This window comes from Sarcophilus harrisii, chromosome 2, assembly GCF_902635505.1.
Source record: "Sarcophilus harrisii chromosome 2, mSarHar1.11, whole genome shotgun sequence".
Taxonomy (NCBI): Eukaryota; Metazoa; Chordata; class Mammalia; order Dasyuromorphia; family Dasyuridae; genus Sarcophilus; species Sarcophilus harrisii.
Window position 1 is genome coordinate 432,965,752 of NC_045427.1, and position 18,284 is coordinate 432,984,035.

An 18,284-nucleotide genomic window follows, 5' to 3' on the forward strand; every position below is an offset into this window, starting at 1 on the left:
AAGGCTATTAAATAAAAAAAAAAAAAAAAAAAAAAAAGAGCTGTACATGTTTAATCTATTTCAAACTACTTGCTGTCTTGGGGAAGAGGGACAGGGGAGAGAGGTAGAAAATTTGAAACAAATTTTTGCAACAGTGAATGCTGAAAACTATCTTTGTAGATATTTGGAAAAACAAAATAAAAAAGAAATGAGCAAGCTGATTTCAGAAAAGCCTGGAATGACCTACATGAACTAATGCTGAACATCGTACATAGTAATAACAAGATTATGTGATCAACTGTGATGGACTTGGCTCTTCTCAACAATTCACTGACTCAAAGCAATCCCAATAGATTTAGGATGGAAAATGTTCATCACTTCCAGAGAGAAAACTATAGAATGAATGTTGACTGAAGCATAGTATTTTTAATTTTTTTATTTTTTCTTTCTTTCTCATGGTTTTTCCCCCTTTTGATCTGATTTTTCTTACACAATAAGACATGTATGGAAATAGCTTTAAAAGGACTGCATATATTTAACCTATATTGGATTGTGTGATGTCTTAGAAAGAATGGAAGATAAGAGAGGGAGAGAGAAAAATTTGGAACACAAAGTTCTACAAAAAATGAATGTTGAAAACTATCTTTACATTAATTTGGAAAATTTAAATACAACTAAAAAAAAAAAAAAAAAGCATGCGATGGAGATAACAGAAAAAAAAAATCTTTATTATATGTTGAATTTCAGAGACAAATACCAAACTGAGCTACTTGCTTCAAACTAGTTAATTTAAAATTTGTTCATGAACAAATCAGCTCCAATAGAACAGTAATGAAATGAACCAGCTACACCCAGCAAAAGAACTCAGGGAAATGAGTATGAACTATAGAATCCCCAATCCCTCTATTTTTGTCTGCAGTATTTTTGATTTCCTTCACAGGTTAATTATACACTTTTTCAAAATCCCATTCTTTTTGTGCAGCAAGATAACTGTATAGACACGTATACATATACTGTATTTAACATATATTGGTCTACCTGCCATCTGGGGGAGGTGGTGGGGGGAAGGAGGGGAAAAATTGGAACAAAAGGTTTTGCAACTGTCGATGCCGAAAAATTACCCATGAATATATCTTGTAAATAAAAAGCTAGAATGAAAAATAAAATAAAATTTGTTTATGGTCTATGAAATTATTCTATTAATGTCTCTTACCTGAACATAAGTGTTCAATCTTTGTCAAGGTCAACTGCAGAGATTCATTGATCCAGGCCAGCATATCATGTCGACTCAAATTATCACTAGTTACTGAAGTTGAATACACGTTAACTGCCATCTTCTACATTATGGGGAGGAAAAAAGAAAAAGTTTCACAATATGGTAAACATACTAATGAGAAAATTTGCTGGAAAATCCTCTACAATGTGGCTTGTGCACAATTAGGATTGACAAACAATTCAATTGAGACATCTCTAATTGGGTTCCAATGAACATTTGGCTTTGCATTACTTCTTAAAGGTCTAAACAGAAAATCTAGATTTTAACTACCCATCTAGAGCTAATATTAGAATAAGAATCATAGACTAACACACTTAGAGGTGTTGTGTAGTACAACTCCTTATTTTACAAATGAAGAAACCGAAACCCAAAAAGAAAAAGTAATTTGCTCAAATTCACACAAGTAATAGGTGGCAAAGCTAGAATTTGAACCCAGGTGTTCTGACACCAAATACAACTAGATTTCCACTCTACTGTTCTGCCCTAAGTTGCTTTTCATAACCTGAAATGAATCACATGAGGCCAATAAATCTGAAGGAGATACATTTTGATGTGGTCAATTTAAAACCACAATGAAAAACTAGACAATGAAGAAAATGGTGGTTAATGGCTTCATGAACTGAAACTAACATAAGGGAATAACATTTTCTATTCAAAAAGTAACAAACTAAAAAAAGTCATCCAAAAAAAAAAAAAAAAACTGGAAAAGGATCTATTTGTTCAAAAACATTTATATCAACTCTTTTTATAATAGTTTTGTAATAGAGAGGAATTGTAAATTGGATGGACAGATGTTCATCAGTTGGGGAATAGCTGAACAAGCCTGTGGTGTATGATTGTAATGGAATATTATTATAAGAATTGAAAAGGAGGCTGATTTCAGAAAAACCTAGAAATACTTAGATGCTGAGTGAAGTAAGCAAAACCAAGTAAATAACATATTATATAAACATTGTTCACTAATAGCAATACTACTCCAAGAAAAACTGAACAACTTAGCTCTTCTCAGCAACAAAACGATCCAAGACAATCCCAAAGGACTAATGATGAAGCATATTATCAGAGAAAGAACTTGATAATGACTAAATACAGACTGAAGAATGCAATTTTTCGCTAATTTTTTTTTACTTAAATCTTATATTAAATAACTAATATGGAAATGTTTTATGTAATTGCATATGTATAACCTATATCTAGCATTTCAGGGATGGGGGGAAGGAAGGAAGGAGGCAGGGATAGAATATGAAACTCAAAACTTTAAATAAAAATGCTAAATAATTGGGAGGAAAAAAAGAAAATGTCACACTTCATAACTATGAAAAATCTAATGCTATATATGCAACTAAGGACCCAAAATACTAAGAGCATAATGAGATTATCTAGAGTAAATATCACCAACATGAGTATTTATTGAGCACTAAACCTAAGTTCTATGTATTATATGGTAAAGAAGTAACCCTAGGTTTTGTAGGTTACATTAGGTTATATTATTGTAACCTAAGTTATTCAGTTCAATTATGTTGGAAAGGCCTCATATCTAGTTTTTGGAATAGACTGCCCGAGCTTTCTGAATATATGCCTAAAGAAGTAGCAAAAAGAGGGGCAGGTAGGTGGTGCAGTAGATAGAGCACCAGCCCTGAAGTCAGGAAGACCGGAGATCAAATCTGGTCTCAGACATTTAACACTTCCTAACCGTGTGACCCTGGGCAAGTCATTTAACCCCAATTGCCTGAGCAAAAACAAAAACAAAAAGAAGTACCAAAAAGGTTTACCACCAATAAGGTAGCCACCATATGTAAACAGTATGTGTGGCAAGTTAATTAGGAGTTAGTCACTCAACAATCGCCATAGAGATGGCAATTATAAACAATAAGAGAATCCGAAACATCAATTTCTGAAAATAAATTATTTAGGAAGCAATTCTTAATTAGGAAGCAATTTGGAGTCAAAATGTCTGGATTTAACCTTACCTTAGTTACTTTACTTAATAACCACACGAGCACAGGAAGCTAACTCTTCAGAACCTCACTTTCCTTATCTGTAAAAACAGACATCACTATACTTATACTACCTGTCTTTCTGGGTATCCTTGAGGGAAGGCTTTTTCCACTTTCCCACATACTACATATGTTACTGATTTATTATTCTGAACTTCTTTTAACTGTTAGTACCATAATAAAAATAGTCTTTTTCCTCCTCAGTAATGCAAGTTTTCATTCCATGATAAAACTAATTAACAAAGAAACAATTTAGATAAAGAGTAGAAATATGAGGAAAAACCTGTGAATATCTAAAATATTTCTCTCATGGCACTTCCTATTCTTTTTTACATTTACCATCTCCCAATTCATATCAGACTTATCTATGTCCACATCTGATCACCCTTGGTCCACAAGTCTCTTAAAAGCAAGAACTAGGTCTTATTTATCTCTATTTCTCATTCAAGATCTAGAATATAGGATAAAGCTCATAGAAGGGACTTAGCAAGGGTTTATCTATTTAATGCTGAACTCAGAAAAGAAAATCCCATATCTTGGCTTACAAAGTCAAATCTGAACAAAACTCCTAATATATCTCAACGTATGTTTAAATAGGAATCAAAAATTACCAAATATATAACAATATGCAGCATAGTTCATAGCTTTGCGAGCAGATATAAAAGAGAAGTCGCAGGCTCTACCCTGGAGAAGGATATATTCTTATTTACATAGCTCAAATGTGCAATGTGTGATTCATAATATGTATCATGCAAGCTTAAAATCCAAGCAGATGGAATCTTTGTCATATGTATTCTGTCCAATATACAACTGAGTATATTTTAGTCTTCCACTTTCAAATCCTTTCATTAATAGTAGATTAATAATTAAGTCACCTATGGTACAATATAGATAGGCAATAAATGGCTATTATATTCCCTTGTGTATACAAATTCAGTCAATATTCAAATGATAGATGACCTGGATTTCTGCCCTACCTCTGCCAGCTATGAGACTTTCTATGAGATTCATTTTCTTTACCTGTAAAGTGGGGTAATTTCCCCAAAAGTGACAGGTAGTTTAAATATCAATATCCTTATTTTACAATAGAAATGTTTATTAAAATGCTGTACAATAGAATGGATACTGTAGCTTAGGGAAAATGGGAAATAGAACCTCAGAGATGTTAAATGCCATTTGTACAGGATCACAGCAGTTAAAGATTTTAAGAGTAAATAAAACTTGAAACTAGCTCTTTTGACTTCAAGATTAGTAATCTTTCCCACTATATCATGCTTACTTATACTACCTACTACAGAAGATAATCATAAAGGTCAAGTGGCATAGCTATGAAAAGACTTCCTTACCTCTAATATGTAGTATAACTATTAGGAACTAGTTACGCAAATCCACATCCTCTCTAATATGTAATTCCAATCTTTAGTCGTCTCTGGGACCAACCCTATCTGGCCCCTACAGAACACTAGGTTCAACCTATCACATGACTTCTTTACCCACCCACCCCCAGACCTTTATCCCAAGTCTCAAATCTACCATGCAGCTGAAAAAACAGTGACAATATGGAGTCAAGGCATTTGGGGCAAATAATATCTGATTCTCACCACCTGTGTCACCTTGGTCAAGTCCCTGATACTCCCTGGGTTCCATTTTTCTCATCTGCAAAATGAAATGGCTGGATTACCAGGAGCTGTTAACTTTATGTGTGCCATGGACCCCTCTGACACTTTGATGAAACCAGACTATGGAATCTTTCTCAGAATGTGTTTAAATACATAAAATAAATTATCTCAGTAATCCTTTACCAAGAAAATCAGTTAGCTTCAAACATCTAACAATGTCTCACCCTCTATGCTCTTTTTCCACCCCACCCCCCCCTCTGCCTCTCTTTCTTGCTACCCCCTTTCCTCAAACAAGGATACCAGGGAGCCTAGATCTGTAAACTAAATCATCTCTTAAGATCACATATGACCATCAGTACAGGCCCTCCTCCCACAAGTAATTCCAACCATTTAGCTTCCTGGGTTGGTCTCTGCCCACTCAAATCTAGCACAATAAAACAGGATCATGTCTCCTGCTTCCTGTTCCTGAATTAACTTCAAGTAATGACTCCCCATACCAGAGCAAGAAAACTCCCTTTCACCACAACAGCCTATCATCTCTTAGATAAGAAATTGGGACTGTAAACTCAAAGAAGCAACAACACAGAGTCAAGCAAAAATGTTAATAGTTCAGTGTCCAGGTCAAAGGTAGTAATAGTCCCCTTATACAATGCCCTCGTAAGATCATAGATGAAGTTTTGTGTTAAAGATTCATGCACCACGTTTTGAAAATACTGATAAGCTAGAGAATATTGAGAAGAGTGGTGATGGATCATGAGTTCATGCCAAGAGACTCAACTGCAGGAAATATGGATGTTTGGTCTGAAGAAAAGAACACTAGAGGAAGCCACAATAATTGTCTATGAATGTCTAAAAGGTTGCAAGTTTGACCCCACCGGGCAGAATTAGGTGGAATCATCGACAAATTGCTGAGGCAGATACAGAATTCCTACGTGAAAAAACTTCCCAAAATTAAAACGATCTAAAAGTGGAATAGGCTACCTTCTAGGGTGATGGGTTCTCCCTCACCAACTGTCAAAGCTGGTCTGCCTCATCAGATATGTAACCGAGAATAAGCTCGACGAGGTAAGGCCTCAGAAGTCATTCCAACGCAGATATTCTATAATCCTAATTCCAATCATGTGAGCTACCAGGAGTATTCCCTACCATCCTACATAGAATATCTCATCAACTCCTGTTAACTACTGCTAAACTACAGAGATTTCCTGAAGGGAAAATCCCTTCCTGGATTCCCCTCCCATCCTTCCCCGCCATTTCCCCATCTCGAAAGGCCATTCTACCCCGGCTACTAGCACCCATTTCACTTCTACTCAACCCATCCCAGCCCCCTACCCCCAATACATATTTCAACTCTCCTTCCCTTCGAAAATGCTCCCACTTAGCTTCCCTCTCACTCCTCAGTGACCCCAACTTCCGGCCAAAGGATCTTCCTCACCTTCATGCCCTCCCCATCCACGCTCCCCGTATAGACACCCCTGCGCACGCGCACTCATGGGTCACGGCCCGACCCCTCCCCCACTTCCCTCTTCACAAGCTCCTCCGGCGGAGCCGCCCGGAACCCCCACAGGCCGCAGCTCCCGCCTTCTCCGGCTCCCGCTCCGCAACCCAAACACCCACCCTTCTTGGCTTCCGCCGCTGGGTCCAGACCGCGCCCCCGTCCCAAGTTCCCGTCACCCACTCCTCACCGGCTTCTCGAGACGCCGCGTCTCCTCTCTCGCCGGCACCCCAGTTCTGTCTAGGTCTTGTTCAAACCGCCCGACCCCGCCCGCGCGATGACCTTATACGCACCCCTCCTTCTCCGACGCCGCGACGTAATAGTGCGTCATCCCGCCCAGCCGGCTTCTGGGAAAGGAAGGAGGCAAAAAAAAAGAGACACCGAGTGGGGCGGAGTCTCGGGCTCCTCCAGAGCGAAGCCAAGGTGCAGGGGCGGGACAAGGCTGGGACTGGGAGGACACGTGGTCCATGGCATTCAATGAGATCCAGACTTCGGTGAAATCGCGGACCTGCCCAGAATTCTCACCCTGAAGCACAAGGTGTGGTCTGCGGTCTGCGGTCTGCGGATCAGTCTTAAAGAATTATTTGTCTTACAACACGCACTCAGAAGCTCGGAGCTAGAAGGGTGCTTGGATGTCAGATTCACAACTGTAAATATATTGATGTGACTTAATAGCGGGGTAGCTGGATGGCGCAGTGGGTAGGGGGCAGGGCCTGAAGGAAGACCTGCTACTAATCTAATCTTGCCCTAAGACCCAGGCAAGTCGTTTGCCTCAGTTTCCTCCTCCGTAAAGTCAGCTATTTTAAGGCATGTAATAATAAAACGACAGTCAGGTGATTTGATTAGAAATCAATAAATCAACAAATTCTCCTGCTCCGTGCCATAATACAAAAGCAAAAGTAAAAAAAATCCCGGTCGTCAAGGATCTTCCTCTCTCTAGGACATCACCAAATATATACAAAATAAATACAAGCTAACTTTGGAAGAGTAAGGCCTCTTAGACAATTAAGATTAAGCTAGTCTTGAAAGAAAACTAGAGTTTCTAAGCGGAGATGAGGAGGAGAGAGGACGTGCGGCATCTTGCGTGAACTGTAAGAAACCATCTAGTACAACCACATCTTTTTACTATGTACAAAAAAGAGACCCAGTGGTCTCTCATAGGCAGGAACCAGAAGATCACTTCTTCAAATCCACCTCCACAACAGCGTCAAGGAGAAAGGATGAGCCTTTTTCTTCTGGACCTTTGAGGCTGTGGCGGTCATTAAGGGGGAATCTCAAAAATATCTTATACATTTGTTTGCTTTCTCAAAGGAGAGGAGAGTGGTGGGAAGAAGGAAAAGAATTTGGAACTCCAAAAAAAATTTTTTTAATGAATTGTTAAAAAATTTTACCTATCATTGGGAAATACTTTTAACCTGAAAATTTTCGGTGTTTTTAAAAATATTTTATTTTTTTTCCAGTTACATAAAAAAACTTTCTTTTTTTTTACATTTTGAATTACAAATTGTCTTTCCCCGCCTTCCTTCCCTTCCCTGAAATATCAGGCAATTTGCTATAGGGTATATAGTCATGCAAAACCAATTGAAAAATATTTCACAAAATAAAAATAAAAAAATTAAGGAGGATATCTAAAGGTAGGAAGTGCTAGAACTGGAAATCAACCGAAACAGATTCTGTCAGGTGTCAAAAGGCAAGGCGACCTGACACAGCATGTACATCTAGGGTATGAGACTAGAAAATGTTTGTGTGAACAATCTTTCAAAGAAAAGAAAAAATGGGAAAAGCAGATTTCAATATTTATCACCATAGCATTGTCACAGGTGCCAAAGGCAAGTTGCTTCCACTAAAGGATGACAATCAAAGCTGCCTTACAGATCCTTTTAGGGAGGTAATTTTGATTCCTATGCCAAGATTGTACCTGTTTGCAGATTGCTTGCCCTTTGAGCAATAAGAAATAAATGGTTTCCTCTTAGAACAACAAAAAAAGTACCTCTGAAAAGAGTTTCCTCTTCAAAAACTCTCCTAGCCTGAAGCATGTATCCTTTCCATTACATGGATAGTAGAAGTCCCACAGGGATTTCCCCTGGAACTAAAGGCCTATTCGATGATGCTGTTTTTCCCAGATCAGTACTAAAAGTCCCATGGAAGAATCTTAATAATCTTGACATTAAAGGAACAATTAAAGCTGAAAGAACACTGCATTTGGAGTCATAGGACCGAGGTTCAAATCCCAACTTTATGTGACTGTAGATAAATCACTTAAATGCCTTGGGCCTCAATATTCTAATCTAGAAAATAGGGTAATTTAGAGGAGTTTTGAACTAATTATTTTTCAAGGCCCCTTGACTTTACATTTGTTTCTCTTGATTTGTTTTTAAGGGACTCTTGCCAAATCATTGTAGAAAATAAAGATTAAAACCTAGGTTCATTCCTCAGAAAAAACATAAAACATGAATCATTAATATTCCAAATCAGATAGGTAAACTGTCAAGTTACAGATTAAATTATATTTAGAAGGTTCACAGATAAGGTTGATTGAGGGAGAAGATATGTCACCAAGGAATCAGGAGACATTTGAGAATTTTCCTCTGGCTTTTTATCTACAGTATGTTTAAGGTTTTTAGTAAATTTTTAATACCATTGGACAGGTTTTGGTCAGATGAGGTTAATAGTAAACAAAAGTTGCAGAAGGGATAAAAGGAAATTAAATTTTTTTTTAATTCTCATTATACCATAAAATGCAATATAAGCCCCAGACAAGTCTAGAAATGCTGGGATTGACAAATACATGTTTTATTCTTTAGGTTTTCAACATTCATTTGACATTAATTACAGAGATATAGTCGCCAAAATGTGAGTTCCATGAAACCAAGTTGATTAAGTCTTCTCTACTTAGCAAATGTGACACAGAAAAGTGTTAGACTTCAGTTTAAGTTCTGATGATAATACAAACTAGATAGGTAACAACAGGCAAATCATAAGATTCTAAGAATAAACCAGCCAGGATTCTAAGCAAATTCTCTCCTTTCCCTGTTCCCAAGCCTATCACTCTTTCCATTACACCCTGCTGTAAAGCTACTTCAAACTGAGAAATCTGTTTGACCATGTTTTAAACATAAATAATAACAAAGTAATAAAAATCATACTACTCCATAAATCACAGGGTTGTGACAAGGGAAGCACACTGTTGTATCTGAAAAACATTTGTACACATGAAAACTAATGGAGTGTCATACTCAGCATTAGTTCAAAAGCCTGAAGAGAATCATCTGAAAACTAAAATTTTCCTTGTTAGGAAACCATTGTGGAAACTTGCAGTATATGCAAATAGTACTAGACAAGCTACCTCTACCAAAATGCCCAAAAATCACCTTAGTGTTTTGCTTCTCCCAGAGAGCAACTCTGCTCTGCCAAGATTATGAAATGCCTACTAATATTGTATTTAATTTATACTCTAACATACACATGTATTGGTCAACCTGCCATCTGGGGGAGGGGGTGGGGGGAAGGAGGAGAAACATTGGAACAAAAGGTTTGGCAATTGCCAATGCTGTAAAATTACCCATGCATTTAACTTGTAAATAAAAAGCCATTAAAAAAAAAAAAAAAAGATGATGAAATACCTAACCTCAAAGCCCATTTTTTTTAAGAAAGGAGAAAAAAAAAAATGGTGATTGAAACAGAAGAGAGATTGCCTGAAAAGGAAATCCTTCTTCCATGGGCTCATAACTCATTGAATTCCACAGTAAGAAAAGCATTGGACTTGGAATCAGAAAATCTAGTTATAAAATTGAAGAATGATTGAACAAATAGTCACATATTAACATAATGAAATGTCATTGGGCTATAAAAATTATGATTAGAAGGAATACAGAGAAACATGTGAAGATTAAAATTACCTGAAGCTGAGTAATATACACAGGCACAGGAAAACCATGATTTTATATACAATGACTATAATGGAAATTAAAAGGACATTAAAAGAATCTCAGCAATTGTGGTGAAAAATCTTGGGCCTAGGGAAAGAGAGAAAGAGATACATCATATACTTTTTGTTGTTGGGGGATGGGCTTTTGTTATGAAATGGTGTGCATGCTTTCAGATGTAGTCAGTATATAAGTTTTTACCATTTTCCTTTCTAACAAGAGAAAGGTGGTCCACTAAGTAAAAGAGTGCTGAGAGTGTATTGGCAGAGGAATATAAAGGGAAATATTAAAACAGAAAATAAAAAATTTTGAACATAATAAATGAATGAATGAAACTTAAAAACAGTAATAAAAACTTGGATACAGTTGCAGATCTGCCTCTTGCTACTTGTGCCACCATGAAAGAGATATTTAAAATTTTCTAATACTTTCTAACACTCATCTAGCAAATGAAACTACTTATCCCCAGAGATAAAGGACAGAAAGAGCATTGGACTGAATTCTAGAAAACTAGCCTTCAGTTCAGCTCTGTAATTTGCTAAATGTATAACTTAGTAAGTCACTTGTCTTCTCGATGTCATGTTTATAAAATTTATAAAAATTATAAAATGTCCCTCTTCCATACTCATCTGTTGTCTTCTACCAGTTTCCAGTATCAAACTAAAATCAAATCATTACTGTCAGTTACTGGGAAAGGTACAGAAATTTCCTCTTAGGGTTACATTTACAATACCTGTAACTTTCCAAAATGTGTCTCATTGACCCATATTTTATATTTGTATCATTAGAACTTAGCAGTTTGAATACAGTAAGCACTTAGTAAATGCCCAGTTCTTCCTTTCTCATTCTCTATCAACTTAAGTTATTTTTAGATTTTCTTTCTTCCCCAAATTTCCTCTTTGAGCTAAAAAATTATCTGAGTCATAATTGGAAAAAAAAAAAAAGAGTGGGGGGCTTACTTTCCAAATTATCAACGGATGAATCAATCAGCAAACATTTTTTGAGCCTAGAACATTTATTACATGCTCAGGCACTGTGTTGGAATGCTAAGGATAAAGACAAAAAAAGCAAATCCTACTCTAAGAACTTACATTTTATACATTCATAGCTTACTATGTACAGAATACAAAATGTAATCAAATCAAAATAATATAGTTCTGTGTTTAATAAATACATGATTCCTATAAAATGCTTCTGACCCAATTAATACCCCAAATAACCTTAGGCATCCCGAAAGTCAGTATGTCAAAAACAAAACTTTCCCACCAAAACCATCTCCCTTACTTCTCTCAAGGGTACCATTATTTCAAATAAACAAACAATATTCTCAGCTCTTCACTCTCCTTAATTCTGACTGCCAAACATCTCTACATCCTTCCCCTTCTATCCATTCACACAATAACCACCCTACTAGCTTAGGACTTCACCCTCTTTTATCAGAATTATTACAAAATTCTAATTGTTCTTCGATCCAAGTTCTCCCCCTCTACAAGCTCAACAAACAGCTGTCAAACTGGTATTCCCCAAATATTGCTTCAGGAATGGAAATTGTTACCTATTCTCTCTGGCAATAAACAAAAACTCCTTTGTGTAGTGTTTAAAACCCAGCATAATATAACTATCCTGTCAGGTTTATACTATTTTATTCCCCTTCCCATAGTATATAATTCAATCAATTGGCCTAGTTATTTTTCCCATTACATCCCGATCTACTAGCTCTGTTTTTGCACAAGTAGATCTTCATGTTTAGAAGGCATTTTTCATCATGTTTGAACTTCCTTCTAAGTTCAAGTGTTTTTGATTACTACTTGCAAGTACTCTTCCCATTTAAAATGCTTTGTATTAACTTTGAATATATTTCATTGTTGACTTAGCTCTAACATGTTTCATAATAAAATGCAAGTTCTTTGAGCATGGGGATGGTTTAATTTTCACTTATTCTTGGTGCCTAACATACTAATATTATTCTATATTCTATATTATTCTTGGTGCCTAACATACTAACATAACTCTCATATGATAAAGTCTTGCCAAATGACTGTTAAGAGTAAAATCATTGTCCTGGGTTTTTAGATCATCTGCAAAAAAAATAAATAACTAATTTTGTTTCTTCTCCCCTTGATTTTTTTTTTTTTTTTTTGGTCCTATTGTTTTTGCTGGCATTTCTGGCACTATAACAAATAATAGTGGTGAAAATGGACATCCTTGCTTTGCGATGTTGGCTCTTGGACAGAAAATACTTACCATATTAAGGAAAGGTCCATTTATTCCTCTAAATAGTGGTATAATTTTCCAAAAAGATGTTCAGAATCTATTGACATGTAGTTTTAGTAGTTTTCTTACGATCTATTGTATTTTATAGTTTTGTTAATATTGAATGAACTCTGCATTCCTGGTAAAAATTCAACTTGGTCATCATGTATATTTATGTGTTGCAGCAGCCTCTTTGCTTTTATTTAACTTGAAAATTCTGTCAGTTTTCAGTAGAGATATGGATCTCTAAGAATTTCCTGTTTTGGCTCATCTTGAAATTAAGCCTTCAAAGTTAATAAAGTTTGCCTAAAAATAACATGCCATTATCACTACTAAGTCTACTTCAAAGGGGTCAAATAAAAGACTTAGATTTTATAATATAGCAACAATTTTTGTGATATTAAGAACTGGAAAATTAAGGGAGGGACCACCAATAGGGAATGACTAAACAAATTATGGTAAATGAATATAAAGAAATACTGACACTATAATGGCAAAGGGGATAGGTTTAGAGAAATCTGTTGAGACTTATATGAAGTGATATAGAATGAAGTGAGCAGTAAAAGACTTTATATAAGGACAAATAAAAATCTTGAAGTATGATCAATGCAGACATCAACCTCAATTCAATAAAACTGGTGAATACACCCCATCTTCTAACACAATTGGTGGACTCAAAATACAAAATGAATATTTTTGGTCAATGGGAAATTGTTTTGGTTGACTATGCATATTTGTTATAAGGGTCCTTTTTCCCCATTTAGAATGGATGAGAAATAGAAAAAATACTTAACTGAAAAAATAAAATAAAATAAAATAAAAGGGTCCTTCTGCCTCCTCTTATCAAAGTACTTCCAATCCTTTAATATCCGATTCACATTCCATAAAATCACAAAGGACCTTAGAGGATATATAGTTGTATAGCTAAACAAAGATAATGTATACAATATCCCAGAAAGAAATCACAACAAAAAACTACCTCTAACTACAGGAAACTTACTAGCATTAATCTGACAGGCACCACATTTTTTTTTTTTTAAATCGTGTTATCTTGTCAGATTCTGCCCTTGGCTACCAGCTTTGCCTTCCCAGAATTAAATTGGTCAAAACACTTTAAGATACTGTGTCAAGCCAGTAATCATTTTCTCTCCTGTTTGTATTTCTTGCATTGTCCACATTTTTTTTTTAAACTATGTGAGTCTTGACTCTCTATGTGAAGAATATCTTGAGGGCAAGGACCTTATCATTAGAATTCACTTATTCCTTCATTTAAAATCATATCCATCATTACCTTCAAGTGATTCCATCATGTAAGACTAAAACTATTTCTTATACCAGACACCCATGCACTGAAATAGAAGGGATGGGTGCTTTTTTCATTTGTCTCTTTAATGGATGAATTTAATAGTAGCATTCAGGTACCAAAGGATATGTATGTTAGTGATCTTTGTGTCATAATTTCAACCTTCTTAGTAGAATGGCTAGACCAACTTACCAATTCACTAAAATGTTAATTTGCCCATTTCTGACATGGCACCCCACCAATACTTATCAATTTTGTCAATATAATGGGTAGGAGGTGGTACCTCACAGCTGTTTTAACTTGAATCTCTAAAAATTACCTGGAACATTTTTTTCATACATCTGTTAGGTTGGATTTCTGCTTTCAATTTTCAACCACTTGTTTATATACTTTAAACATATATCAAGTGGAAGATGGCTTGTTCCTTACTTTTATCTTTCAAATAATAGTTTTTTAATCAAAGCAGACAAGCCAAAACTTCAGAGCACCAAAAAAGCAGCGTACTATCATAGCTGACAAAGAGTTTACTGAAATCAAGAAGTCAAGTGAAATATACCTATTTGGACCTGAATAATTCAGGAATTTGCTTTGCTTACCTATTTATTAGTATGATTTTCTCTGTTTTTGTTACCCAATTGGACCCTGAAATTTTTTCCACTTAAATGTATCCTTATAATTTTCATAATCAATTTCCATAATCAAAATTTTCCATTTAACCTATGATCTTCTTTATTAGTTCTTTGACCATGAACTCTTCCCCTAGATATAGATGCAAGAGGTGACTTCTAGTTTAATCCTTTGTTTATATGATCATTAATATCTAAATAACTTATCTATTTAGAGCTAATCATAGGAGACAGAATGAGTTGTTGGTCTAAAAAGAAGTTCTGCTAAAACACTTTTCAGTTTCTCCAAATTTTGGTCAAATAATCCTGATTTTAAAATATGCTTCCCAATTATAGACAGAAAGGTATTGCCAGCCTCATAAAGTAATACAATTTGTTTTTGCTTAATGGTGGGTGAAGGTGTACAAGATGGGGAAAGAGAAAAAAAGGTATTAATTTTTAAAAGTATGCCAGAGATTTTTAACACTGAAGGATCATGACTCCTTTTCACAGTTTTTATTTAACAATACATCCATCAAAACAACTGGCCTATCCTGGTAATGCCAGGAGGATCCTAACATCACCTTATTTCTGAATTCAAAGTGAATTGGGAAGCTCGGGTATCTTTATTATATCTGTACTTATTATAAATGGCATAAATAAGACTGGATTACAAAATGTTGGATGAAAAAAGACATGAGTTCCTCTATTAACTCTATTGTTTTAAAGATACTAAGACCAAAAGAGCAAAACCAATATTCATGTGATCAAACTGCAGATTGATAAAGACCTTATAAGTTATATAATACTTTTCATATTTTATAGATGAGAAAACTGAGAGCCAAAGTCATAGTATATGAAAAAAAATTGATTGCTTTGGTGTAAAGAGCAGCAGATAAAACTCCTCTACCAATTGATAAACGCAAGTATGCAAATTAATGCATGTTTCTAGACATGGCCAATGCAGAATTTGGTTTGCTGAACTTTATATATTTATAAGAAGTTTTATTTCTTTGTCGTTGGGGATGGGGAGAAAGAGGAGAGGATGCAAACATAAAAATTAAATTTAAAAATTAATTCCTTTACCAGTGCAGGTCAGCATCTTCTCTGAAACTAAATACTGAATTTGTCTATAGCAGAGTAGTTGCTTCATTTGTCTAGAATTACACATGAACAATCAAAGAGGTAGTAAAAAAAAAGACAGCAAATTATAGATGCAGAGCATTCATCAAAGCATCCAGTAAAACAGTCAATGATTACTAGATAATACCAGAAAGGGGCTACAATAGTTATTCAAAATCCAATGGAAGGCAAAATAAAACATTCCTAGAGGCACAGTGAAAACCATATCCCTGGGACAATCAGACCACCAGAACTGTACCCTCTACTATGAGGGATATGAAGGCAAGCATTAAAAACAAGACTGGTAAGAATTCAGGGCAGAACAAGGATTTTTCTGACAGAATTTTTTTTAAGAATTCTGGAGGCAGAGTACATTATAAATAAGACACCTTCTCTCCAAAGACATTACTATGAGAATACTAACTTTTCTGAATCAATGATTAGATACAATTTCCAACCAATGATCTTTTCATCATCCTTGTGTCATTGTAGCATACTCATTGAACCCTAATCTCTCACCTCTGAAGTTTGTCCATGTTCCTTCTTGGGTTTTCGAAAACGGGCTTGTTTGGTCTGTTTCATTTTATCTCGGCCTTGAAAAGAGTACACTATGTTGCCTGAGCTTGGTGTCTAAGGACAATAAACATTTCTGATGAGCCAGATTTGAGCCACAAAGGAATAACATGTTTTATTATGCTAAAGAGCTCATTTAGCTCATTAGAAAGGAGGTACATGCTCATCGTCTGTCTTAGCAACCTCAAACCCTGAGTTTCTAATTCCTAAAGGAGCCCTGGCATTAGAAGGCATTTTTCCACAGAATCAGACTCTGGAGGATTCAATTCTACTAGTTACCCCCTTGGGCAACTATCTTCTCTCTAGAATTCCAAACGAGGGGATTAAACTAGTCCTGAGGTCCTAAAAGTCTTCTGCAGCAGATACTCCCTCTATAGCACCTAAAAGATGGATGATGGCAGCCACTGCATATTCGTGAAAACCTTCAGTGAGACTGTGAAGGGGTCGTCCTCGTGTCACTTCGTTTCATAAAATGGGCAACAATGCATGTTCATTTATTCATCCGTGATGAGTATATGTATCTGTGGTTTAATTGTTTGGTTCTGAGAAGGGGACATGGAAGACACAGAGAAATGCAATTCAGATGCATTTCCCCACGAGGGATAGATACCGCATGGTAATGTGTTTGTTTTCCAGTCACCCTCATGCATCTTATCTTCCCCTTATGACATTTAATAAAAACAAAAGGAGGCCATAGAGAAATACTGATTTTTAATTAAACCATTATAATAAGGTAAACTCTAGGCATTCATCAATTTCCATTCTAAAAACTGGGAAAACTTTAAACAAGGCAGTTTTTCATTTGTTATTTGGCTATTGTTACCAAAAAAAAAAAAAAAAGAAAAAAGAAAGAAACACAAACATAAAAAGATAGAAAAACTGTCAACAGTAATGTCTTTATTCTAGAAAATAGCACCAGTAAGAGTAAAAGGCCTTAAAACCATTACAATAGCATTTCTGAAATGCTGCCTCCCCAGTTGCTTCCTCCCCTTAAAAAATTTCCTATATGGAATTAAAAGACAGGTGTCATAGCAGATAAAAATTTTCTGGAGGAAGCCTCAGGGTTATTACAGACTTTCCATCTTTTAGATGAAAAAATAAAAACAAAAAATGTGCATCTGAACCCCAAACATGACCACTACAGGAAGGTGATTCAATACAAGATTGTGGGGTTATCATGCAATCAACCTCTGTCACCACAAATAATGCACCTAGCAGTTACTAAGCAAAGTGCCACCTGAGTAAAGAAAAGATGAGGACTTTTCCTTCCTCTACCACATTTTGGGAGAGAAAGTGGTGAGAGAGCCAAAGTGACGGGGAGGTTAGCAGCCTAGAGAATCATAACACACACTTTTAAGGCACATATTCATTTAGCTGCCTGTTCAGTCTTGGGTCTTTGACTGCAACATTACACAGGAGAAAAGATATCCCAAATCCTAACAAAGAATGAATGCTTCTGTTTACTACTCCAGTCCCTCTATCTTCCCCATATCCCCCCTTTAGGGCCATCATGAAGTAGTATAGCAGGACAATGAATAATTTCAATTAGTCTGTGTCAATGACTTACTTTAAATGCACTGGAAATGTGTTGAAACCAGCCCAGCTGGATTTATCACTTTCCAAAATGCCTGGAGGTATTAAATGGGCATTGATTTGCACCCAAGTTTTTCAAAATCATTAGTCCTTGATTTTTATTTTAATTTTTAAGGTGAGGGAGTTTTTATTCTTTTTTTATTTTAATGAAGTAGAAAATATTGGAGAACATACAAATTATTGTTACTAATTACTAGAAAAATCATCATTTGCTGCTCGGTTTCTTTCAGCTTCATCTGTATATAAGTCGGTCTGTCAGTAGTTCCATACAGCTATGTTTACAACTTTCTCAATAGGATTATATTTCACTGCACAAGGAATAACAACCCCCCCAAAAAAATTGTTTTAATGGCATTCTTGACACCTGTGTTGTCTTATTGCTTCAGAATATGACCTACCAAGGTTTGACACCTTATTTCTACATACTTAAGCCATCATTTTGTGAGGGGAAAAAAAAAAAAAAAAAAAAAAAAAAAAAAAACACTAAAAAATCTCTATTTCAAGTGTAGTTAAAAAAAAAAAAAAAAAAAAAAAAAAAGACAG

General features: G+C 35.6%; 1 protein-coding gene across 3 annotated transcripts in view; it reads right to left on the bottom strand.

Annotated features, from left to right (window-relative positions):
• MAPRE1 (microtubule associated protein RP/EB family member 1) overlaps positions 1-6,691 on the bottom strand; it is a 31,808-nt gene extending 25,117 nt beyond the window's left edge. Inside the window, exons 1-2 of one of the 3 annotated variants that reach the window (XM_031954093.1) lie at positions 6,557-6,691; positions 1,193-1,316 (exon numbers count right to left, since the gene is read on the bottom strand). In XM_031954093.1, coding sequence (XP_031809953.1) covers positions 1,193-1,313 — 121 coding nt within the window. In that variant the 5' untranslated portion in view covers positions 1,314-1,316; positions 6,557-6,691. Of the gene's footprint in view, positions 1-1,192; positions 1,317-6,306; positions 6,329-6,556 lie in introns of those variants that run through there. The other 2 variants (XM_031954094.1, XM_031954092.1) reach the window with 2 other exon arrangements.
• Between the last annotated feature and the right edge of the window lie 11,593 nt (positions 6,692-18,284).